The sequence below is a fragment of the Balaenoptera musculus genome, chromosome 1 (genome assembly GCF_009873245.2).
Source record: "Balaenoptera musculus isolate JJ_BM4_2016_0621 chromosome 1, mBalMus1.pri.v3, whole genome shotgun sequence".
Lineage (NCBI taxonomy): Eukaryota > Metazoa > Chordata > Mammalia > Artiodactyla > Balaenopteridae > Balaenoptera > Balaenoptera musculus.
Window position 1 is genome coordinate 22,222,815 of NC_045785.1, and position 25,628 is coordinate 22,248,442.

Below are 25,628 nucleotides of genomic sequence, written 5' to 3' on the forward strand. Positions count from 1 at the left end.
TTTTTTGGTCAGTGTCCTGTTAGCCCTAACTGGTATCATCACTGCCTTAGGCAGTTGGGATGTTCAACAGTTGCCACTGATTATTTTTGAAAAATGTGCTAAGGATAAGGTTGTTCACACCAAACAAGCTCTGAGTCAGGTCAAATAAAGTAACTCTGAGAATGGAACTTCTTGGTGCTATCATATCAGATAGTAACAGTTCTCTGGGGATGGGGCTTTTGGGGAGCTCCAAATTGGTTCTGCCCCCTCCAGTGGTTGCTAGGGTGCTGGTTTTAATAACTAATGTTGTGAGGCTCTTGGTTTTCAAGGCTGCCACAAAGCTAGGGGAGGAGAGGGAGATGGGAATCAGGCAAGTTAAAATGCCATAAAACTCACTGTACTTACCAAGATTCAGGCATTTTCTTTTTTCTTTTTTTTAATTGTAGTAAAATATACATAATATAAAGTTTACCATTTTAACATTTTTTAAGGGTACAGTTCAGTGCCATTAAATACATTCACATTGTTGTGCAGCTGTTACTACCATCCATTTACAGAACTTTTTCATCTTCCCAAACTGAAACTCTACCCATTAAACAACTCCTCTCCCCACCCCTGGCAACCGCCATCCTACTCTCTGCTGCTATGAATTTGGCTAGTCTGGGTACTTCATGGAAGTGCAATCATACAATATTTATCCTTTTGTGTCTGGCTTATTTCAGTTAGCATAATCATCCATGTTGTAGTATATGTCAGAATTTCATTCCTTATTAAGGCTGAATAATACATACCACATTTTATTTACCTATTCATCCACTGATGGATATTTGGATTGTTTCCACCTTTTGGCTATTGTCAATAAGGCTGCTATGAACATAGGTGTACAAATATCTGTTTGATTTCCTGCTTTCAATTCTTTGGGGTATATACCCAGGAGTAGACTTGCTGGATCATGTGGTAATTGTTTTTAATTTAAAAATTTTTTGAGGAAGTACCATTCTGTTTTCCCAGCAGCTGCATTATTTTATATTCCCACCACTAATGCACAAGTGTTCTAATTTCTCCACATCCTCCTAACACTTGTTGTTTTCTGTTTTTAATTTTGATAATGTCAAGTTTATCTATTTTTTTCTTTTGGTGTCATAACTAAGAAACCATTGCCTAATCCAAGGTCATAAATTTATGCCTATGTTTTCTTCTAAGAGCTTTCTAGTTTTAGCTCCTACATTTAGGTCTTCTATCTATTTTGAGTTATTTTTTTCAAAGTACTTTTTAAATTAAATTAAATTTTATTTACTTTATTTTTTGGCCACACCATGCAGCATGTGGGATCATAGTTCCCTGACCAGGGATCAAACCCATGCCCCCTGCAGTGGAAGTGTGGAGTCTTAACCACTGGACCACCAGGGAAGTCCTATTTTGAGTTAATTTTTGTATTTTCTATTTCATTAATTTCCACTCTAATCCTTATTATTTCCTTCCTTTTGATTTATTTTGTTTTTCTTCTATTATAGTAAACTATTGTGTTGTTGATTTCAGATCTTTCTTCTTTTTTAATGTAGTATTTACAGCTATAAATTTCCCTCTAAGCTCTGCTTTAGCTGCATCCCATAAGTTTTGGTATTTTGCATCTTCATTTTCATTCGTCTCATCTACTTCTTTATATATGTTGAGAGAGTAGCTGGAGGGCCTCTCTTCCTGGGGAATACTTAGAAGAGGAAGATTAGTACTTTATCTCCTGCTGCTGCAACTGGTCTCAGGGTTACAACTAATAATTGTTACCTCTTTCCACTCTCCCTTTCAGATTCCCCTTGCCCTCAGCTACCATCTCTGCCAGTCTCAATGGCTTTACTTAGTGGTATGACCCAAACCCTCATTCCTGAGGGATCTGAACCACTGGTTACCATGCTTTTCTCAGGTTAGAGTTTCCAACTTGTCTGTTTACTGTACTGTCAGAATTGGGAAAGGGAATACCAGTAGGCACCAAAGTGGATCATCTGAATTTTAAATATATTTTCATTGTGGTGTGGAATAACAACCCTCTTTCTGATAATGAGGATTAGTTACCCCTACCAAGATGATAGTTCCTCTTCTTGCCTGATGATCCCTGGATACGAGGACTCCACAATGCCCAGGTGACAGCTATAGCTTATAGCCTCTTGGGACTCTTGTCTCCTGTGGAAGTGTTCCTTTTTTGGTGACCAAGATCTTTAACTCTGCAGAACCCAGAGTTGCAGAGATAGGAAACAAAAATTCCCCAGGTGGATCTTTGGGATTGATAATAAACAGGGTATGCTATTTCTACCCCCCCACCCCATTTCTCACATCCATGTATTTTTCCTGTTTTGAAGACCAGTAGCATATAAAGGTCTTTGATTTGGTGTATATATTACACCCTGGAAGATGGTACTCTTTTGTCATAAAATATGTCATTGAGTTGGTGCTTCAGCTATGCTTTCATCAGGCCATTCCAGTGCTCTTTTAGGTTAGCAGCTTCTAGATGTTGTTGTATATATACCAACAGTAGATCCCATGGTCCTGGGCCCTCTCTTGCACTTACTTTACTGCAGAGTGGGTCCCTTGTCATGAAATGATGTTATGTGGGATGATGCTTACTGGTAGGTTAAACATTTCCTTAACTCTCATGTACTGTTCACTGCAGCCCTGAGGGCAGGAAAGGCAAACGTACAGCCAGAATATGTCCCTATTTCTTTCTTTTTTTTTTTAAATTAATTTATTTATTTGGCTGCTCCAGGTCTTAGTTACAGCATGCAGGATCTTTGTTGCAGCATGAGGGATCTAGTTCCCCGACCAGGGATCAAACCCGGACCCTCTGCATTGGGAGCGTGGAGTCTTAACAGCTGGACCACCTGGGAAGTCCCCCTGTTTCTTTCAGAATAAATTGTTCACCTTTTCAGGGTGGAAGGGGCCAAATACAGTCAACTTGCCATCCAAAGGCTGGTTGGTTTCCTTGAAAGATGTCATACTGGAAGCTTTGTGTTTGTCTCTGTTGCTGGCCATTCGGGCTTTTTGTGGCATCAGTAGCTAGAGCATACTTGGTAAGTAGGACTTCATACTGTTGTCTATGCATAGAGTATATCTCTGCCACATGACCACCTTCTTTCAGATGCTCATTTTTCTAGCACTGGGGAGGCCATGACAAAAGATGGCTGATGTAAACTGGTTGAGTCATTGTCTACTTGGTTGTTTTGTGCTTCTTTCATGGTAGATGTTCTCTGGTGACTGTTAACATGTGATATGAAGATCTTCAAATGTGTCTATTCTTGTATCCTCCCACGTGCCTCTACCTTAAGACCTCCTTCCCCTAATTTTCTTTTTTTTTTCCCCCCTAATTTTCTAATCGTTCTCCTTTTATGCCCCCTGACCAGCACATCAGGACATTTACCTGTGAGTCCACATATATTTTAACCTCAAACCAATTCTTTGTCTACACAAAATAGACAGTCTGCCTAAAGCTCTGCCCATTGGGCACTGTCCTTCATTGCCACCCCCAAGTGAGGCTGTAGTGCAACCACTGTCCATTTTTGACTTGGACCCAGTTACAGCCATCTGTGAAGAAGGTGAGGGTTTATCCTTTGTCAACTGGCTGTGAGGGCCCCCCAGTATGGCCAAAGGTATATGCTAATGAAGGGGCACTTTGAAACAATGGTCTACTCATTGATATGAGGGTTTGGACTATCTGCTCATGCTCGTGACTTCTGGTCCTACTTGTGCTAGATACTGGATGTATCACCTTCATCTTAATGCTGAATTATTGCTGGGTCCACCCAACCCTATGACTTGGTATGTCTCATAGAACCTAGGTCATGGTGGGTGATTCTGGATAAATGGTCACTTTGTGTCACATAATCAGGTGTTCTATATCTGCTAGGACCCAGTAGCATGCCAGGAGTTGTTTTGCAAAAGGCATACAATTTTCCACTGAAAATGGAATGGCCTTGCTCCAGATCCCAGGGGTCTGCATAGTGATTCTCCCACTGGGGCTTGCCATAATACCATAGCATTTGCCAGATTGTTTGCCTCACCATCCAGACCTGCAGAGTCCTTTACTGTTCTGGAAACTGGTAACTTTTTGTGTCACCTGATATAAAAGCCAGAGCAGTATTCTCGGGTGTCATGCTTCCCTCTTAATGGTGGGAGGTGCAAGATGCAGTTGGTTACTTGGATGCCTTTACTTGAATGGCATGTTTTATCAAGCCCCTGACTACTGGGCCTATAAAAATTTTACTGATGAATGGGTGCCTGAATCTCTGTAGCATTTATCTTTCACCCTCTGGAGTCCATGTGTTCTGTCAAGACCTTCAGTGTGCTATCCACCTGTTCATCTGGCCCAATTAGCATGATGTTATTAATATAGTAGGTCAGTGTGATATTCTACAAGAAGTCCGTATTATCATAGGACTATATTACATGAGACAGTGGCAAAATTGACATGGTCCTGTAAAAGTATGCTATAATCCATTCCATGTGAATGTGAATTGTTTCTGATCCTACTTTCTTGAAGGCATAAGAGAAAAAGAACTTATTCCTTCAATCTTTGACTGTGTACTATGCTCCTGGGGCTATGTTAATCGGCTCTAGCAAAGATACCACATCTGGCATGGCAGCTGCAGTTGTGGCTACTATTAGATTGAGTTTGTGGTAATCTACCTTCCTCCAGGATTTATCTGGTTTCTGCCGGGACCACACTGGTAAATCCTGCATCCTCTGGGGGTGTAGCACTAATTTCTGCCATCTCCCCTCCCTTGCCCCCAGAATACAATATTGTTTTCTTTTGTGTTTATTATCTTGGAAGGTGGGATGGGGCACCCACCTTTAGAGGCTTCCTTCCACTTGGCCTTCCCCAGTATAACTCCTATCCCATAGGCCAAGGACTCACTAACTTCCAGGTATGTCTATTTCAATTATACATTCAGGGTCCAGGGAAATGACCACCAGGAGGGTTCACACACCCAGTGGGCCCATCGTGAACTGGATCTTGGCCAGGGCTCAGTTTATTTCCTGGTCCTCATAAGTCCATGATTATACTTCCAGACTCCAGGTGTCAATGTCAACCTGTCCTTAAAATGTTAGCATTCCCGTTTACGCAGTTTACAGTTACCTGAGTAAATGACCGTAGACAGAGCTGACTACATAATTTGCATGCCGAATACACCTGGATTGAGAGTGGGCGAGAGAAATTGCCCACCAAAAGTATGTGGCACTCCTAGCCCAGGCAGGGAAAGGATGGCCAGGTGGGACCAGAGGGAGTGGCCAAGAGGCCGCTCCTGGGAAGACAGGAAGAGGTGGACTGTGTGTGAGCTGAGGCTTCAAGCCCCCAGCACATGCTTCATTTTCCCCCTCAGATTTCACTTATGGAGCAGAAATTCATAGATAAAATTATTAAGAATTTTAAGACAGTGACTGCAGAGCATTAAACTTCAAGCGCAGGGACCTTCTGGGTATGGAGTCCATGAGACCTATAGTATATGGGTCTCTTAGGCCATAGGTTTCTCAGGGAATTGTTATACTTGCTTTGATGTTGCAGGTTCTTTTCTCTTGGGTACCTGGCCTCCTTCAGTCAAAGGGGTCAGGATCTGAAACTGGCTCAGGTTCAGACACTGGGCATGGATTCTGATATTTTTTTATTGAGGGGACTGACCTCAGCATCCAGATCTTCCATCCCTGATTTCTTTTGATGTTACAGATAGAGAAGTGCTTTTATTAGCTGCTTGTCTATTTTGCTTCATAAATACACCATGCTTTATTAACTATCTCCACAAATCTTTGAGTCAGATTCCTTTGACTGCCACTCTGACTCTGCTGATGTTTATAGTGTCTCCATCTGGCTTCAATCATTAAGTACCATGGCCTGGTCTCCTTTGTTTTAGGGTTGTATCATCACCGTTGCTATCAGTGGCATTAGTTTTTTTTTTTGTTTTATAAACCTTTTTTTTTTTGGTTGTGTTGGGTCTTCGTTGCTGTGCACGCGGGCTTTCTCCAGTTGCGGTGAGTGGGGGCTGCTCTTCGTTACAGTGTGCTGGCTTCTCATTGCGGTGGCTTCTCTCGTTGCAGAGCATGGGCTCTAGGCGCGCGGGCTTCAGTAGTTGTGGCACGCAGGCTCAGTAGTTGTGGCTCGGGGGCTACAGAGCACAGGCTCAGTAGTTGTGGCGCACGGGCTTAGGTGCTCTGTGGCATGTGGGATCTTCCCAGACCAGGGATCGAACCTGTGTCCCCTGCATTGGCAGGCGGATTCTTAATCACTGCACCACCAGGGAAGTCCCAGTGGCATTAGTTTTATAACCAATTCTCTATGGAGAACAGCTTTTAAACTTCTTAATGATGCTGGTGCCCCTCTCACTAGCACGTTCCTTATAGTATCCTCCCAGCCATTTCAAGGAACATAATACTTTTTTCTGACCACTTCAGCAAGCCAACTTCACTAAGTGAGCCTTTTAATCCCTTCCTCCCCTGTCTGCCACTGCAGTTTTGTCATTGCTACTTATCATGGGCCGTGACTTTTCCAGCTTTTAGGAACCATCCTAGTGATAAGTTCATACCGTATTCTGAGGTTTTTGCCAGGGTGTTAAATCCTGTATCTTCGGAGAGTGATCAATAACTTTATGTTCTGGTTCTGATGTTCAAGCACCCTCAGAGTTCACATTTGCTCTCACTTAGCCCCTGCCAGTACATGCTGGCTAAGTCTTGCAGCTCCCTTGGGTTATAATTCCTTTGTGACCTTATCAGGCACAAAATATCTGGGCTGGGTTATGCTGTGACCTACTACAAGTTAGGAGGCATGGAGGTGGCAGATCCTGAGGGGACATTGTTTACTGAGCAGGGTGGGGAGGCCTCTGCATTATCTTCAAGTGCGGGAAGAGTGCTAGCTCTTACAGAGATGGTGGGCCACTTTCGCAGTTTCAAGGGCACTATCGCGTTCAAGATTTTGGAGGGGCATCAACTCAGTTGTCTCCATCTCATGTATTAGGGTCTCATTCTTTCCCAGTCAGGGCCCTGACGTTGGCATAGCATACCTCCCTTGGCTGAGAGTTAACCTTCCTTGGTGCTCGGCTACTCTGTTGATTAACTCTTGGGCCTGGTCTCCAGCTTTTTCTCTCCTCCTGCTGCCACAGAAAAGAGCGTCTTTAGAAATTACCAGGAGGCCCTGGGATGTTCATATTTGACTTTCTTTTTAAAAATTATTTATTGATACTTACTTATTTATTTAGGCTGTGCCACACAGCTTGTGGGATTTTAGTTCCCAACCAGGGATTGAACCCCGGCCCTTGGCAGTGAAAGCATGGAGTCCTGACCGCTGGACTGCCAGGGAATCCCCCATATTTGACTTTCAGTTGACTGTTAATCACTCTTAGCTTTTTGTTATCTTCTTCTAGAGCATCAGTTCAGTCTAGTAATAGCCATTCAATTCCATTGTCATTATAGTTATTTCCCCCTTACTCTTCAAGTGCCTCATAAATCCAATCAACTAGAGCATTCTGTCCATAGATAGATCATCATTATTCACCACTAGTGAAAGTTTAAGAATTGGACCAGCACCTTGTGCCAGGGATTATCTGGTTACCTACCACCACCAGTGGGGTCCTCAGTGCCATCTAGTCTGTGAGCGATTCAACTCCAAAACCCCTTCACAGTCCTAATTTTCTCAGATCACTGCCAGCCCCAACTGTTAGTAGGTTATATTCTCTGAAAAGCAGACTCTGAATTGGAGTTTAGTATTCAAATTGTTAACTAAGGAGTGCCCTTGGGATCAAAACTATGAAAGAGATAAAAAAGCAAGATTGGGCAGATTCGATCCTTGTTTTGATTAAGGGTGAGGGAGGTTGAATATCTATACTTATTCAACTTTTTTCAAAATTTTTTTGTTTTATTTTAATACTTGAGCATTCTTAACTTACTGAACTACTTTCTACTTTCCTCAGGCAAAACCAATTCCTTCATTCTATGATATCCTCATATGCTTTCCCAGATGTTTATGTGAGTTTTGTGTTTTGTTTGTTTGGGTTTTTTTTGCATAAAAATTTGGCTTTTTGCTGCTCTCTCTCCTTCCCTCCCTTCTTCCCTCTCCCCCTCCCCACCCTCCCTTTTCCCTTTGTCCCCCCTCCCTAAAAAATAAAAAAAAAATTTTTTTAACTTGCCTTTTTCCTTACACTCTGGTAAATTCAAGATGGAGATTGGAAAGGGAACTTATTATATCTGTACCTCAACCCCCTTAAAATAAATCCCAGTTGGCAATGTTCTCACTTAATAAGTTGTACATCTCTATAATGTTCTAGTTTTAAACTATAATCAGTGTTACTGAATTGGGTCTATTTTTTAAGAAATATAAAAGGTGATGGATTTTATGTTTTAAGTGTATCATTTACTTTTTTTCTCTTTTTAGAAACTATATACCACCTCCCTAAACTGGTTAATAGTGGCATGGAAGATCCATTTGGTGAGTATCACCTACATTTTTCTTAGTAAATGATATTTGTGTTTTATCCTTACCTCCATTAAAGCTTTGAGAATAAATTGATTTTTTTCATGTTTAGTGTGCTAAGCTCTCTAGTTTATCAGTTCTCAAACTTTTTGGCCTCAGGATCCCTTTATACTCTTAAGTATAATTGAGGGCCCCAAAGAGCTTTGTTTGTATGATTTATATCTATTGATATTTACTATATTACAAATTAAAATAGACATTTAAAAATATTAATTCATTTCAAAATAACATTAATAAACCCCTTATATGTTACATAAATAAAATTTTTTAATGAAAAATAACTCCCCAAATAAAAAAGAGTAACAAGAAGAGTGGCATTGTTTTACATTTTGCAGATCTCTTTAATATCTGGTTTAATAGAAGACAGCTGGAGTCACATATCTGCTTCTGCATTTAATGTTTTGTTATCACATACCCTGTAGACTCTGGAGAATTGACTGTTTGGAGCTAATGAGAGTGAAAAGGCAAATAACACTTTTGTAATATGAAAAGTAATTCTGACATTGCTGTGAGGCATCTCTAGTAGTTCCTAGACCACACTTTGAGACCTAATGCTCTAGAATGTTAGTTACTTCAAATACAGCAAAGAACCAGTTGACAAGTTAAAATAATAAGTTTTAAATTCTGTAACAACATGGTTAAGGGAGTATAAATCTAGATACACAAAGGTTTGGTATCTACCTTTTTGACTAAAAAGTCAGTCACTGTGTGTTGAACTCCATTTTCCTACTGACTGCAATTTCAAAGAGAGATATGGTCTAGGATAGTTAGTAGGCGATTTTGAACACTTGTGCCTTGGGGTGTTTATTGAAGCTTTATGAAAACTATTGATGTTTCTTTAGTATCCGCAGAGTTATATCCGTGCTTTAAAAAGTTTCTCTGTAGGAGAGAAATGGAATTTCTACCATGTTTTAAAATTCTCTAAGATGAGACATCTTAGCTGCTTTCCAGGCTTTTATTTTATTTTTTATCATTGTGTTCTGAATTCACAGCATTTTATTTATTTATTTATTTATTTATTTTTGGCTGTGTTGGGTCTTCATTGCTGCGCACAGGCTTTCTCTAGTTGCGGCGAGTGGGGGCTAGTTGCGGTGCATAGGCTTCTCATTGTGGTGGCTTCTCTTGTGGAGCACGGGCTCTAGGCACGTGGGCTTCAGTAGTTGTGGTGCATGGGCTTAGTTGCTCTGCGGCATGTGGGATCTTCCCGGACCAGGGATCGAAGTCATGCCCCCTGCATTGGCAGGTGGATTCTTAACCACTGCGCCACCAAGGAAGTCCCAAGAGGCAGGTTTTGATTCGAGCATTTTGTGCTTCTTTACCAAATGGGGAAAAGTCTGAATCTCATTTTATGGCAGTGTAACTTGAAGTAGTAGTGTAAAAAGGTTCCAAATTTATATTCTACTCACACACAGTTACTGTAGATGACTGAAATTAGGCTCTTTGGGCACCTGGTACAAGTAAGTAATCAGATAGCTCAGATTAATAGCTTGTTGTCTTGCTTTGAAAAGACTGTTGTTGAAAACCTTGCCAGATCAGAATTTCTCCTCTGATTTTAATGACCCTAAATGGCTTCTTTAGGAGTTTGGCTTTTTCACCCTGTAGTGTACATTGCATCTAGCTCATCAGTGAAATCCTTATTTTGAACACTAGAGGGCAGTCAGTACTTTATTCATAAATGTGCAGTTTCTTTACAGATTAATTCTTAAGGGCGTTATTTATGAACAATTTGGTGAATCGAGTTGATATAGTTGCCTGGTGACAAATTCTAAAGAACATGTCCATATGATAAACTAGTGTAACGTACAACAACTCCAAAGGCTTTTATGGGAAACATTTTTTTTCCGCTGAGTGACCTTACCTCACCTAACTTAAACATAACTTAAATAGAATTTAATCTAATTAATTAAACTTATTATTAAACTAATTAAATTCAACTTAAATTAAATTTAAATATAATTTAAATTTACTAGAGAATACCAAAGGGAAGTTGCTATGGAAGTCATAGTTGGCTAGTATAGTAGTCAGTTTGAATATAAATTAATATGTGCTTTGATCACTAATATGAGAAAAGGTTTGTCTTCTGTGCTAGTGAGAGGATTTTTTTTCCTCTTATACTTTTATTTATTATTATTTATTATTTATTTTTGGCTGCATTGGGTCTTTGTTGCTGTGTGCGGGCCTTCTCATTGCGGGTGGCTTCTCTGTTGCGGAGCACGGGCTCTAGGCGCGCGGGCTTCAGTAGTTGCAGCACGGCAGGGCTCAGTAGTTGTGGGCTCGGGGGCTTAGAGTGCAGCTCAGTAGTTGTGGCGCACGGGCTTAGTTGCTCCGCAGCATGTGGGATCTTCCCAGGCCAGGGCTTCAAACCCGTTGTCCTCTGCACTGGCAGGCGGATTCTTAACCACTGCGCCACCAGGGAAGCCCTTATACTTTATTTTTATTTTTTTAATTTAATTTGGTTATATTCCCTGTGTTGTACAATATATCCTTGTAGCTTATTTTATGCATAATAGTTTGTAGGGTTTTTTTTTTTAATTGCTCACAAAACACACATATGATAAGAATCTGGTTTATTGAGTTATGGTCCACTCAGTGCCATTTGACAAGGAAAAGAATTCTGAATGTAAAATGAATTTGTTTCTAAGAAGATGGAGCCCCTGGAAGATGGTTGAGAATTTTGTTACAGTTAGGTTAACTAACAGTTATGTAGATACATTGGAAAAGAATTATTTGTTGCATTCTGAAAATTAAAGTGAGAGATTTTTACCCATCACGTTCTAGTGGGACAGACCTAAGGCCTCTAAGGACCTTTCGTACATGGACAGATGTTTACACATTTTATTATATAATATTTTAAAATCACATTTGTAATGCCACACTGATCTCATCAGAAAAGTCTTTAAATATTGGGAAGTTGGCAGGCTCACTCTAGTGGATATGTTTTCCAAAATTCGAATTTTCTCTTGAAAGCTTGACGTATATCACTGGCAACAAGTACTGTCGGTTTTATTTGTAGTGACAGGTCCATCATTTTTGAGAAAATATCTGTGAATAATCTAAGCTTGACAACATAGTTTGTCATTCAATCTTTTCCAGTAAAAGTGGTATTTCATGAAAGTGGCTAGTTGCAGTCAGGCTTGCAACTCAATACGCAGGTGACCTTTCCTTGAAGGTAACCATTGTACTTACCCAGTTCATCATGCAAACTAGTTAAACAGACACATAGGGGCTTGAGATTTATAAAAACTAATAATAGTTTTTACGGCTTTATCCAAGGATATCTTAAATTGCATTATTTTAACTGTAATTATGTAGTGGTGGAAGATTATGCATCCTGCTACAGTTTGTTGCTGCGCCTTGATTTGTGTGAAGGTACCAGCAGTTTTGCTCACCATTGCTTTTGTACCCTCAGTACCAGTGTCAACACGGTGAAAAAGGCAACTAATTCTTTAGTATTATTAAGTATATCATTGTACCTCTTGGGTTCTGAAAGGATCTTGGGGATACCCAGACATCAGTGGACCATACCTGCTTCAGTTTCCTAATTTTCAGAGTCTCTTCTGTGGAAGTCATGGACAGAGTCAAGACTTAGTCCTGGAAATTGTTTGGGCAGGGCTTCAATCTTGGACGCTTGGCAGAAGTATGGTCAGAGGGAGTGAGCTGCTCTGTGGTCTCTCCTAAGTTGATCATGACCTACCTGAAGCTTTTAGGAATACATTAAAGAACACTTCTGTGGGTGAAATGCGTGTTCTGAGCTCATTAGGCAGCTCAGTAATTTGAGAAGAAATTCACCAGCATTTAGTCAAGATGAGCTCACCTGGGCACTATCTTCTTATCTTTAAAAAGAGAGTAAATGGCAGCAGAGATCTTGGTGACAATAGCCTTCAGTATGTCTCTTGAGTCACACTGCTCCAATATGGACAGGTGTCCCCCTGTGTGTGGTACAGAGCTGTCATCCTGGGGTATTCTTATTCACCTGGGAACTCTGCTTCTCTCCTGTGTTGGCTGTTTTGTTTCCTAAATCCCATGTCTTCTTTCTTTTTTTTTTTAATATTTATTTATTTATTTATTTTTGGCTCCGTCGGGTCTTATTTGTGGCACTCGGGCTTAGTTGCCCCATAGCATGTGGGATCTTAGTTCCCCGACCAGGGATCAAACCCGCGTCCCCTGCTTTGGGAGGTGGATTCCTAACCACTGGGCCACCAGGGAACTCCCTCTTCTTCTTTCTTGATTGCCAATAGCTGCTTGATGATGGACTCCTGAAATAGTTCTCTAATTTTCATCTCTTTTTTTCTTTAGCTCTACCTCCTGAAAGATTTCTTCATCTTTATATTCTATTAAATTTTTCTTTTCTACTATTATGTTTTTTAATTTCTAGGAGTTCTTTTTTTAAGATTTTTTTTTTTTTGATGTGGACCATTTTTAAAGTCTTTATTGAATTTGTTACAATATTGCTTCTGCTTTATGTTTTGGTTTTTTAGCCTTAAGGCATGTGGGATCTTAGCTCCCTGACCATGGATCGAACCCACACCCCCTGCATTGGAAGGCGAAGTCTTAACCACTGGACCGCCAGGGAAGTCCCTAGGAGGTCTTTCTTATTCTCTGAATATTTCTTTCATAATATTCTTTATTGTTTCAACAGATTTACTTTGCCCTGCATAGGCTCTTTTCCCCCAAAGTTGTTTCCCTTTGTTTGTTTTGATCTCTCTTATGTAAGGGTTTTCCTCTGAAGTCTAGTAATAATTAGCTGTCTGCTTGTGATTAAGAGTGGTGAGCTTTAAATTAGAAGCTTTAAATGCATAGGCTGGTTGCCTTTGGGCCTTACTATAGTGTGAGCTTCTTGTCCCTATTGTTGAGGAACATGTCTGTTATCAGTATCAGGGTTCAAGGGGCGGAGTCTTCTCATCACTGGATGGTAAAGGGTGATGAAGACTGGGAGGGTTGCTGCATTCAGTATTCATTATGTTCACTCAATTCCCCTCAGTTTTTCATGCTCTGTTCCCACCGTCAACCGCCTTTTGAGTCGTTCAGTCCAGAGACCATTTGTTTTATCCCTTCCAGAAAACAGGCCTCCAGAATTCTGCCAGGGTTGGTATGGGACAGACATTCAAGGTCATGGAGTGGGGAAGGTGGTAAAGGAATCAAACAGCTTTTACCCTGATTCTCCTTATTTTATTCCCTTTCCTTTCAAAGTGACCTGGTAGAATACAGTGAAAGTATTCATTGTTAATTTATATTGGTATAAGCTACTAGTTTTTTTTTTAAAGTAAGGGCTACGCTGTACATAAAGTGCTGGGGGAAGGCAGGGTCCAGAGAAAATATGTATACATTTTAAGCTACCGTGATGCTTCATACCCCGCTACTTTTAAAAATGGCTTATTCCTGCTTCTGCCTTTCTTCCTCCCTTCTCAGATGTTTATGGGTTAACAGCCATTCTCTCCGTAGCACGCCCAGGAAAAGGGACTGAAACCCTGGCATATGAAACTTCTTCTAAAAGGTTTTTTGGGGTAGGAGAGGATCTGTATACACTAAATTGCCTTCTCAAAATGTTTTAAATTTTCTAACAACCTCATTAAGTTTCTGTATACCCTCCCTTCCACAGAAGAGAGCACAGTTTGTTGAAAAAAAATTTTTTGGTTGTGTTTGATGAAATAATTATTTAATGAGATAGATTGTTGGTGTGAAGCCTGAATTTAAAGCTAGGTGCAAAGGCTTTATTCATATGCATGGTATTCTGGGAACAGATTAAACAGATTTAACAAGGTAATATCTCCTTTAGATTAGAATTTGTATCACATAGGAAATATGAGAATCAGTTTGTTGAAGTGGAAAACAGAAGCCATATCCAAAACAAATAAAGTCAATTGTTTTCTTCCTATTCTGAATCTGAATTTATAAATCATTATTATGTTTTAAAGGGGGTTTTCCTAACCTTTCAAGGACATTTGTTAAGGAACCATGCTCAAGACTAATGCATTTCACTTATAAGTTCACGGGAAAATTTTTTGTGATGTTATCATGTTGTTAGCACTTGAAGCTCAAAATATGCCAATAACACAGCCCTTCCCTCCCTTCTCTTTAAGAATGAAGGCAAAATATGAACTTAATTAGTTTTGAGATTCTTAAGGTGTAGGAGATAAATTCCTCTGGAATTAAACAATGCCAAAAATGATGTTACTTCTATTTTTTTCCCTGTGGTGTTCAGTAGAAATTTAATATAGCATTATTATACATATATTAAATATCTTCTGTCATCTTATTTCCTGATAAGAGTATAACTTATGAGGGGCAAGATCTTTTTACTGTTATATCCTACTGCTCAATAGTAGGCAATATTTGTATGTATTTCTTATAGTGGTTTTAAATTTTCTGCATAAGATAGAATTAACAATCTTAAGGGAAACAAAGTGCATAGAACACCAGTTTATAGTAGAACACTATGAACTTTAATAACACAGATGCCCTATAATTATTTTTTTCTGTCAATAGAAAAAGATGAGCCATCTTTGTAGTCATGCAAGCCTGAAAAGTAGTGATGCTGACATTCTGGACCGTCTCACCACTTTTCATCACTTCTGATTGCTACTTACTCCCTAGAAAATCATAGAAAGTATGATAGGTGGACTAAATGTGTAGATGATTTTCCATCTGAATTTATTTCTGCATACTGAGCCCTTCATCAGTGTGTCTTGGACAGGGATTTCCCTGGTGGTCCAGTGGGTAAGACTCGTGCTCCCAATGCAGGGGGCTGGAGTTCAAGCCCTGGTCAGGGAACTAGATCCTGCACGCATGCCGCAACTAAGAGTCCGCATGCCACAACTAAGAGTCCGCATGCCGCAGCTAAGACCCAGCACAGCCAAAATAAATAAATTTTTTTTTTTTTTAATGTGTCTTGGACACTACATAGGCAATGATTATAAGAATGAAAATTAAAAGGGAGGGATAGTGGGAATTCCCTGGTGGTCCAGTGGTTAGGACTCTGAGCTTTTACTACCATAGGCCTGAGTTCAATCCCTGGTCAGGGAACTAAGTAAGATACCCACTAGCTGCGCAGCACGGCAAAAAAAAAAAGGAAGGATAGACGGTTTTCACTTATCATTTTGTATCTTCCTGTATGGTTTGCATTTTCATCTATATACATGTATTACTTTTGGTTTTTTAAATATAAAAAAGGATTTTATCTGGATTATCGGGTTATAGGCATTTTAGTTCCTTCTTTGTATTCCTCAGTGTCAAAAATTAAAATATGTAAAATAATTTCTTAAAGGAGGTAAAAGAGAATAAAAGGGTATGTTAAAGGATATTGAAGACTATCATGGTCATTCTACATTCACAGCTTACCTGCTACATCTAAAATTGCCACTTTACATCTCTACATAATAATGTGTCCTTTTAAATATATATATATGTTTTATTCTTCCTATGAACTGTCAATAGATTCAGCCTACCCTACCAAACTCCATCATAGTTGACTTGTTCCTCATCCATTCATTTGTTCAGTAAACACTAAGCAAAATCAGCAAAGCAGCGTATCCTACCAGTTAAGCCCTCAGGCTCTGGAGTAAGCAAACTTGAGTTCAGATCCCAGTTCTCTCACTTCTTGGCTGTGTCCTTTTGGGCAAGACAGTTACTCTCTAATCTTCAGTTTATCCCTAAAGTACAGATATGAATTTTACCTTTCCCACAAGGTTGCTATAAGAATTAAATGGGGACTTCCCTGGTGGCACAGTGGTTAAGAATCTGCCTGCTTGGGACTTCCCTGGTGGCACAGTGGTTGAGAATCCGCCTGCAAATGCAGGGGACACGGGTTCGAGCCCTGGTCTGGGAAGATCCCACATGCCGCGGAGCAGCTAAGCCCATGCACCACAACTACTGAGCCTGCACTCTAGAGCCCACGTGCCACAACTACTGAAGCCCGCATGCCTAGAGCCCGAGCTCTGCAACAAGAGAAGCCACCGCAATGAGAAGTCCATGCACCACAACGAAGAGTAACCCCTGCTCACCGCAACTAGAGAAAGCCCGCGTGCAGTAACGAAGACCCAACAACAAAGACCCAATGCAGCCAAAAATAAATAAATAAATAAATAAATAAATAAAATTTTAAAAAGGAAAAAAAAAGAATGTGCCTGCCATGCAGGGGACACGGGTTTGAGCCCTGGTCTGGGAAGATCCCACGTACTGCGGAGCAACTAAGCCTGTGTGCCACAAATACTGAGCCTATGCTCTAGAGCCCGCGAGCCACAACTACTGAAGCCCGCACGCCTAGAGCCCGTGCTCCATAACAAGAGAAGCCACCGCAATGAGAACACACCGCAACGAAGAGTAGCCCCTGCTCGCCACAACTAAAGCCCGCGTGCAGCAATGAAGACCCGATGCAGCCATAAATAAATAAATAAATTTATTTTTTAAAAAAAGAATTAAATGAATTAGTACTTATAATGTGCTTAGCATTGTAACCACATAGTGAACATACAGTAGCTGTAATATTCTTATTAATTATAATCACTAATAAGATGTAATCTCTGGGGCTTCCCTGGTGGCGCAGTGGTTGAGAGTCTGCCTGCCAACGCAGGGGACACGGGTTCGAGCCCTGGTCTGGGAGGATCCCACATGCCACGGAGCAACTAGGCCCGTGAGCCACAATTACTGAGCCTGCGCGTCTGGAGCCTGTGCTCCGCAACATGAGAGGCCGCGATAATGAGAGGCCCGCGCACCTTGATGAAGAGTGGCCCCCACTTGCCGCAACTGGAGAAAGCCCTCGCACAGAAACGAAGACCCAACACAGCCATAAATTAATTAATTAATTAATTAATTTAAAAAAAAGTCTCCACCGAGAAGATGTAATCTCTGTTCTTATGGAGCTTTCGGTCTGTGTTAAGCAGTTACAAGGTGCTCCTTAGAATTCCTTTTCAACATAAGTCAGGTTAATTGAGATACAGTTTATATACAATAAAATTTACCCTTTTAAAGTATATTATAGTTCTTTTTTTTGACAAACACGTAAAATCATGTAACTACCACCGCAATCAAGATGTAGAGTAATAAAGACACAGACCTACTAGAGAATGGACTTGAGGATATGGGGAGGGGGAAGGGTAAGATGTGACAAAGTGAGAGAGTGGCATGGACATATATACACTACCAAACGTAAAATAGATAGCTAGTGGGAAGCAACCGCATAGCGCAGGGAGATCAACTCTGTGCTTTGTGACTGCCTGGGGGGGTGGGATGGGGAGGGTGGGAGGGAGGGAGATGCAGGAGGGAGGAGATGTGGGAACATATGTATACGTATGACTGATTCACTTTGTTATAGAGCAGAAACTAACACACCATTGTAAAGCAATTATACTCCAATAAAGATGTTAAAAAAAAAAAAAAAAGATGTAGAGTACTTCCTTCCATACCAAAAGTTCCCTGCTTACCTTTTGTAATCAGAATTATACAATATGTAGCCTTTTGTCTGGTTTTTCACCTAGCATAAAGCTGTCAAGATTCATACATGTTGTTGCATGTATCAGTAGTTCATTCCTTTCATGCCTTTTTTTTTCATATTTTTTTTTGTTTTATTTTTTCGTAGATCTTTATTGGAGTATAATTGCTTCACAATACTGTGTTAGTTTCTGTTGCACAACAAAGCGAATCAGCCATATGCATACACATGTCCCCATATCCCCTCCCTCTTGAGCCTCCCTCCCATCCTCCCTATCCTACCCCTCTCGGTCAACACAAAGCACCGAGCTGATCTCCCTGTGCTGTGCTGCTGCTTTCTACCAGCCAACTATTCTACATTCGGTAGTGTGTATATGTCGATGCTACTCTCACTTCGCCCCAGCTTCCCCCTCCCACCCCATTTCCTCAAGTCCATTCTCTATGTCTACCTCTTTATTCCTGCCCTGCAACTAGGTTCATCAGTACCTTTTTTTTTTTTTTTTAGATTCCATATATATGTGTTAGCATACGGTATTTGTTTTTCTCTTTCTGACTTACTTCACTCTGTATGACAGACTCTAGGTCCATCCACCTTACTACAGATAACTCAGTTTCGTTTCTTTTTATGGCTGAGTAATATTCCATTGTATATATGTGCCACATCTTTATCCATTCATCTGTTGATGAACATTTAGGTTGGTACCATGTCCTGGCTATTGCAAATACTGCTGCAATGTACATTGTGGTACATGTCTCTCTTTTTTTTTTTAATTTATTTATTTATTGATTTTTGGTTGTGTTGGGTCTTCATTGCTATGCACAAGCTTTCTCTAGTTGCAGTGAGTGGGGGCTACTCTTCGTTGTGGTGCGCAGGCTTCTCATTGCAGTGGCTTCTCTTGCTGCAGAACACTGGCTCTAGGTGCGTGGGCTTCATTAGTTGTGGCACGCGGGCTCAGTAGTTGTGGCTCACGGGCTCTAGAGCGCAGGCTCAGTAGCTGTGGTGCACGGACTTAGTTGCTCCGCAGCATGTGGGATCTTCCCGGACCAGGCAGGGCTCAAACCTGTGTCCCCTGCATTGGCAGGCAGATTCTTAACCACTGTGCCACCAGGGAAGCCCTACATGTCTCTTTTTGAATTATGGTTTTCTCAGGGTATATGCCCAGTAGTGGGATTGCTGGGTCATATGGTAGTTCTATTTTTAGTTTTTTAAGGAACCTCCATACTGTTTTCCATAGTGGTTGTATCAATTTACATTCCCACTAACAGTGCAGGAGGGTTCCCTTTTCACCATACCCTTTCCAGCATTTATTGTTTCTAGATTTTTTGATAATGGCCATTCTGACCAGCGTGAAGTGATACCTCACTGTAGTTTTGATTTGCATTTCTCTAATAATTAGTGATGTTGAGCATCTTTTCATGTGCCTCTTGGCCATCTGTATGTCTTCTTTGGTGAAATGTCTATTTAGGTCTTCCACCCATTTTTAAATTGGATTGTTTGTTTTTTTGATATTGAGCTCCATGAGCTGTTTGTATATTTTGGAGATTAATCCTTTGTCTGTTGTTTCATTTGCAAATATTTTCTCCCATCCTGAGAGTTGTCTTTTTGTCTTGTTTATGGTTTCCTTTGCTGTGCAAAAGCTTTTAAGTTTAATTTTCCAGAATGTCATAAAGTTGGAATCATACAGTAGCTTTTTCATACGTAGCTTTTTCAGATTGACTTCTATCACTTAGTAGTATGCATTTAAGGTTCCTCCATGTCTTTTCGTGGTTTGATAGCTCTTTTCTTTTTAGCACTGAAAAATATTCCATTGTTTGGATGTATCATGGCTTATTTATCCTTTACCTACTGAAGAGCATCTTGGTTGCTACCAAATTATGGCAGTTATGAATAAAGTTGCTATAAACATCTGTGTGTAGGTTTTGTGTGGATGTAAGTTTTCAATTATTTGGGTAAATACCAAGGGGTACAGTTGTTGGAATGTATGGTAAGGGTATGTTTAGTTTTTTAAGAAACTGCCAGATTGTCTTCCTGAGTGGCTGTACTATTTGGTGTTCCCATCAGCAATGAATGAGAGCTCCTATTGCTCCAGTATTTGGTGCTGTCAGTGTTTTGGATTTTGGCCATTCTAATAGGTAGGTGTATAGCGGTATCTCATTGTGGTTTTAATATGCAGTTTCCTCATGACTAATAATATTGAGTAACTTTTCATGTGTTTATTTGCCATCCATATCTTTTCTCTGATGAAATGTCTGTTCAGATCTTGATCTTTTTAAAAATTGGCTTATTTTCTTATTATTGAGTTGTGAGAGTTTTTTACATGGTCCACATACAAGTTCTTTGTAAGTGTTACTACACAAATGTTTTTTTCCCAGCCTGTGGTTTGTCTTATTAGCAGACGTTTTTAATTGATGAAGTCCAATTTTTTCTTTTTTGGTTAGTGTTCCTTATCTTCTAAGAAATCTTTGTTTAACTCAAGGTCAGAAAGGTATTTTTGTTTTTCCTTCAGGATGTTTTATCTTTTTAGGTTTTACATTTAGGTCAATGATTCTTTTCGAGTTAACTTTTGGATATGATATGAAGTTGAAAATATTCTCCTTTGTCCACTGAATACTTTGACACCTTTATTAGTAAATTCCTGATTAAATAGGTAATTTTCTAGGGAAATATAATTTACTAAAGTGACTCAAGACATGAAAATCCCATATAGACTAACAGGCATGGTCGAAATGAAATGTTAAAATGTATCTAAGCCCAGTGAGTTGTTTTTTGTTTGTTTTTCTTTTTTTTTTTGGCTGTGTCGGGTCTTAGTTGCAGCACACGGGATCTTTGTTGAGGCATGCGCTATCTTTTGTTGCAGCACGTGGGCTCTTCATTGTGGTGCATAGGCCTCTCTCTAGTTGTGGCAGCGGGTTTTCTCTCTCTAGTTGTGGCGCGCAGGCTCCAGGGTGCATGGGCTCTGTAGGTTGTGGCACGTGGGCTGTCTCGTTGAGGTGCATGAGCTCAGTAGTTGTGGCACGTGGGCTTATTTACTCTGCGGCATGTGGGATCTTAGTTCCCCGACCAGGGATCAAACCCGTGTCCCCTGAATTGAAAGGCGGATTCTTTACCGCTGGACCACTAGGGAAGTCCCCCAGTGAGTCTTATGGACAGTTTCATTAATAGTTTGAAGAAGCAGATAATTACAATGCTATATCACACACTGTAGAGAAAAAGAAAGTACACCCATTTATTTTATAAAATTAGCAAAATCTTGATAACTGAGAGCTGACAAAGATAGTGCAAAAAGAAAATTGAAATTTGTCCTATCTCACTTAATGAATATAGTTGTAGAAAGTCTGTATAAAGTACTTGCAGATTAAATTCAACAAGTCATTATTACATTTTTTTCTGATTTCAAAAACAATACATATTTCCTCCAGAAAATATAAAGTGGTGTAAAGTAGAAAAATTTAAGTCACACTTGATCTTTCCACCCTGTGGTAACTACGGATAATATTTTGATATATTTACTTCCATGTTTTTTTCCAGAGCAGTTATCTATATAGTTATAGATAACTATATTACTATAGCTATATACTTATTTTAACATACTGATTAGAACTGCTTTTTTCCCCATTGGATATGTCAGATCTCTCAGTATATTAAAAGAATATAACCAAGAGGAATTCTTTCAAGATCTAAGTATTATATTAAGGAAACTATAAATAATAACACATTAGTACATTGATAAGTCAAAAAAACAGGAGGAAAGCGATATGCTTATCTCTACTGATCACAAAAATTTTTGATAAAATTCAACTATTCCACTCAAAGCTTTTATTACACTAAGAATAGGATAATTTATTTTTATTCTAAAATATTTAAATAATAACAAGCACCTATATTTCTACTCAATTGATTTTAAAATTGGTAACATGAGGACATATTTATAAAAGTTACATATAATCTCCTTTGACCACTACTCTCCAGTGACAACCCATAACATGAATGTTGTGTATCTCCTTTTAGTTCATTTTTTTTCTTTTATACTATGCTTACATAATCCTTTAATATGATAAAGAACAGCTATCTGAAACCAAGAGATACTAGCACACTTACCAGTGAAATATTGAAGAAATGTCCACTAGAGCAAGAACAAGACAAGAATGCCCACTGTTACTTTATTTAACATTATTTTGGGGGTTCTTAGTGCAGTAAGATGAGCAATCATTAGAGGTATGTTTCCAATAACGAACAAAATAAGTACATAGCTGTTGGCTAATATTATTCTCTCTTCAGAAAAATATTCCCAAAAGAATCAACTGAAAAATAATTCAGTAACATGGCTGATAAATGCAAACTAAATGTTCAAAAATGAATCGTTAAAATTCTATATATATTAGAATAAATTATATCTTAAAAACTAAGGGGATTAAAAGTATTTACAACAACCAAAATTATAAAATACCTATGAATGATCTTAATAAGAAAAGTATATAACTTATAAAACTAGAAATTTGCTATCATAGATAAGTAAATAAAGGCGTTACATCAAGAAATAAGAAAATTTATTAGTGTCCATCTACCCATTTACCTAAAGAAATAACCTTGATAAAGAGCAGTGTGCACAGCACAATGTATTGGCATATTCAGATTTAAAAGTGTGTATTATTTTTATTAAAGAAAAGAAAACTTTAAAGTTTTTGAGATTTTTATGGTTTAATAGTAAGTGATGAGTGGGACTTCCTTGCCAGTCCAGTGGTTAAGACTCTGCACTGTTGCAGGGGGCACGGGTTCAATCCCTGGTCGGGGAACTAAGATCCCGCAAGCCCCATGGCATGGCCAAAATAAAAATATAAATAAATGTTTTTCCTCAACTTTACTTCAAATTCAGGTTAAGTATGATCAGTGGGACTTAAAAGTTGGTAATAAAACTTGTATGAACATTTCCCATTAGGCAGGGGACCATTAGTTTCAAAACAACCTCAGTGGATGGCTTCTTGGGCCTCTAGAGTTCTATCATACTAAAAATAGCCTTTCATGATAGAGCTTTGACTTGATTCAAAGGCAGGGTAGGTTTTACAAGATTGCAACATGAAACATCAGTGGAGTCCAAAACACGCACAGGTGTGCACACACGTACACACCCCGTAATGGAGGCTTCCATTAAAAGAGGGGGATAGTAGTATAATGGACTACCTTGTGGAATGATGTTGATGGCCTTCAGTTCCTCATTGAAGATTTGTGTGTGTGTGTGTGTGTGTTTAATATTTATTTATTCTGGCTGCGTCGGATCTTAGTTGCGGCATGCAGGATCTTCGTTGTGGCATACAGGCTCTTAGTCGTGGTATGCAGGCTTCTTGGTTGCGGCATGCAGATTCTTAGCTGTGGCATGCAAACTCTTTAGTTGCATCAGGCGTGCAAGATCTAGTTCCCCGACCAGGTATCGAACCCAGGCCCCCTCCATTGGGAGTGTGGAGTCTTACCCAGTGGACCACCAGGGAAGTCCCAAAGATCTGTGTTTTGTTTTTTCCTCATCAAACTAGCGTGTGTATCTCTTGGTAGCCAGAGTGATATCATATCAGATTGCAGTCTGTAGCTACAGCTTTCTTTTTTTTCACTGCATGAGAATATTAAATAAATACTACATTTTATTTGACTATTTAAACATTATAAAATTTCAGATTTAGGTTTCTTTTGATGATTGTGTATCTTCTGTTTTTCTTCTTTGATCTCCCAAAAGAATTTAAATGGTGTAAAGCAGATGGGTCTAGCAGCTTTATTTGGTCCATTTTACACCCCGCCCCCCACCCCAGGTCAGTCTTTTCCCTCTTCAGTATAGAGCTGGATAATCAAAGGGCTTGAATAGCAAGAACCCGTAAGAATTATGTCTTAAATAGTAAAAGAGAAAAGTGGCACCAAAGAAAAGACATTCTTGCTGGGGTGAAGTGCTTTGGTGTGTGCTTGTTACTTCTAGTTATAATCTCATAATGCCTCCAGGGCCAGTAGCTTAACATTGGTTACAGTGAAGTCCAGTTGGTTTTGCTTGATAATTTATTGTCATACTCACTACATACCCTAACCAATCAAAAGGTAAAAAAGCGGATGGATGGGTGATTGACTGGCTGAATGATTCATTAATTCATTTAATAAATTTTCCTAGGCACATTGCCCTAGCTGCCATGAAGGACAAAAAAAACAAACCAAAAAAAAGAATAAGATATACTTTCACCAAATGACCCAACAATCCCACTACTGGGTATATACCCAGAGAAAACCATAATTTAAAAAAACACACGCACCCCAATGTTCATAGCAGCATACAATAGCTAGGACATGGAAGCAACCTAAATGTCCATCAACAGAGGAATGGATAAAGAAGATGTGGTGCATATATACATGGAATATTACTCAGCCATAAAAAGTAATGAAATTGGTTCATTTATAGAGACGTGGATGGACCTAGAGAGTGTCATACAGAGTGAAGTAAGTCAGAAAGAGAAAAGCAAATATCGTATAATAAGGCATATGTGCGGAATCTAGAAAAATGGTATAGGTGATCTTATTTGCAAAGCAGAAGTAGAGACATAGACGTAGAGAACAAATGTATGGATACCAAGGGAGAAAGGGGTGGGGACGCAGGAGTTGGGAGACTGGGATTGACAAATATACATTATTGATGCTATGTATAAAATAGACAACTGATGGGAACATACTGTATAGCACAAGGAACTCTACCTAATGCACTGTGGTAACCTAAATGGGAGGGAAGTCCAAAAGGGAGGGGATATCTGTATGTGTGGCTGATTCATTTTGTTGTGCAGTGGAGGCTAACAGAATATTGTAAAGCAGCCATACTCCAATAAAAATTAATTTTAAAAAAAGAATAAGATATAGATATAGGGCTTCCCTGGTGGCACAGTGGTTGAGAGTCTGCCTGCCAATGCAGGGGACACAGGTTTGAGCCCTGGTCTGGGAAGATCCCACATGCCGCGGAGCAACTAGGCCCGTGAGCCACAATTGCTGAGCCTGCGCGTCTGGAGCCTGTGCTCCGCAACAAAGAGAGGCCGCGATAGTGAGAGGCCCGCGCACCGCGATGAAGAGTGGCCCCCGCTTGCCGCAACTAGAGAAAGCCCTCGCACAGAAACGAAGACCCAACACAGCCGAAAATTAATTAATTAATTAATTAATTTTAAAAAAAATACTTGAAAGGTTTAAAAAAAAAAAAGATATAGATATAGTTTCATCACTCAAAGAGGAGATTAAAAACTATTAATGCTAGGCAGAATGAATAAGTGTTTTTATACAGATAAAAATAATTGTGTTATTGGAATTTCATGCCATGTTATTCAACATGACTTGTACTTAAGGAAATTATTAAAACAAAACTTGCTTTATAGCATCTATATTGCCTTTTCTATATCTGTGTTGTTTGAACAGTTTAATACTGATGACTTTAAGTAGAGTTTTTTTGTTTTAATTGTTTTTGTTTCGTATCTAACAGGAAAATTTGGTGAACATGGAGAAACAGGAAAAACTAGGGGCTCCTAAGTACCTTAGGGAGTATGGATAGACAGTACCTGGTGGTGAAGCACACTTGTACATTGCTAATAATGATTGCTCCCGGTAGCGTACATGTGGGTTAAAGGTGTAAACCTGTGCTTCAGTAATTTGGGTTTCTCATGCAGTATTGGGACTGAAGTATTTTTGTTCTAGATTTGGTTCGAGGGGTAGTAGAAATGT

General features: G+C 39.5%; 1 protein-coding gene across 6 annotated transcripts in view; it reads left to right on the plus strand.

Annotated features, from left to right (window-relative positions):
- The window catches only part of PHACTR4 (phosphatase and actin regulator 4), a 114,882-nt gene that overhangs the window by 32,918 nt on the left and 56,336 nt on the right, over positions 1-25,628 (plus strand). For 4 of the 6 annotated variants that reach the window (XM_036849536.1, XM_036849499.1, XM_036849520.1 and 1 more), the window contains exon 2: positions 8,381-8,434. Coding sequence is in view for 5 of the 6 variants with exons in the window: in XM_036849499.1 (XP_036705394.1) it covers positions 8,419-8,434 (16 nt within the window). In the remaining variant the exon portion in view is untranslated. Of the gene's footprint in view, positions 1-7,919; positions 7,975-8,380; positions 8,435-25,628 lie in introns of all 6 variants that reach the window. The other 2 variants (XM_036849467.1, XM_036849493.1) reach the window with 1 other exon arrangement.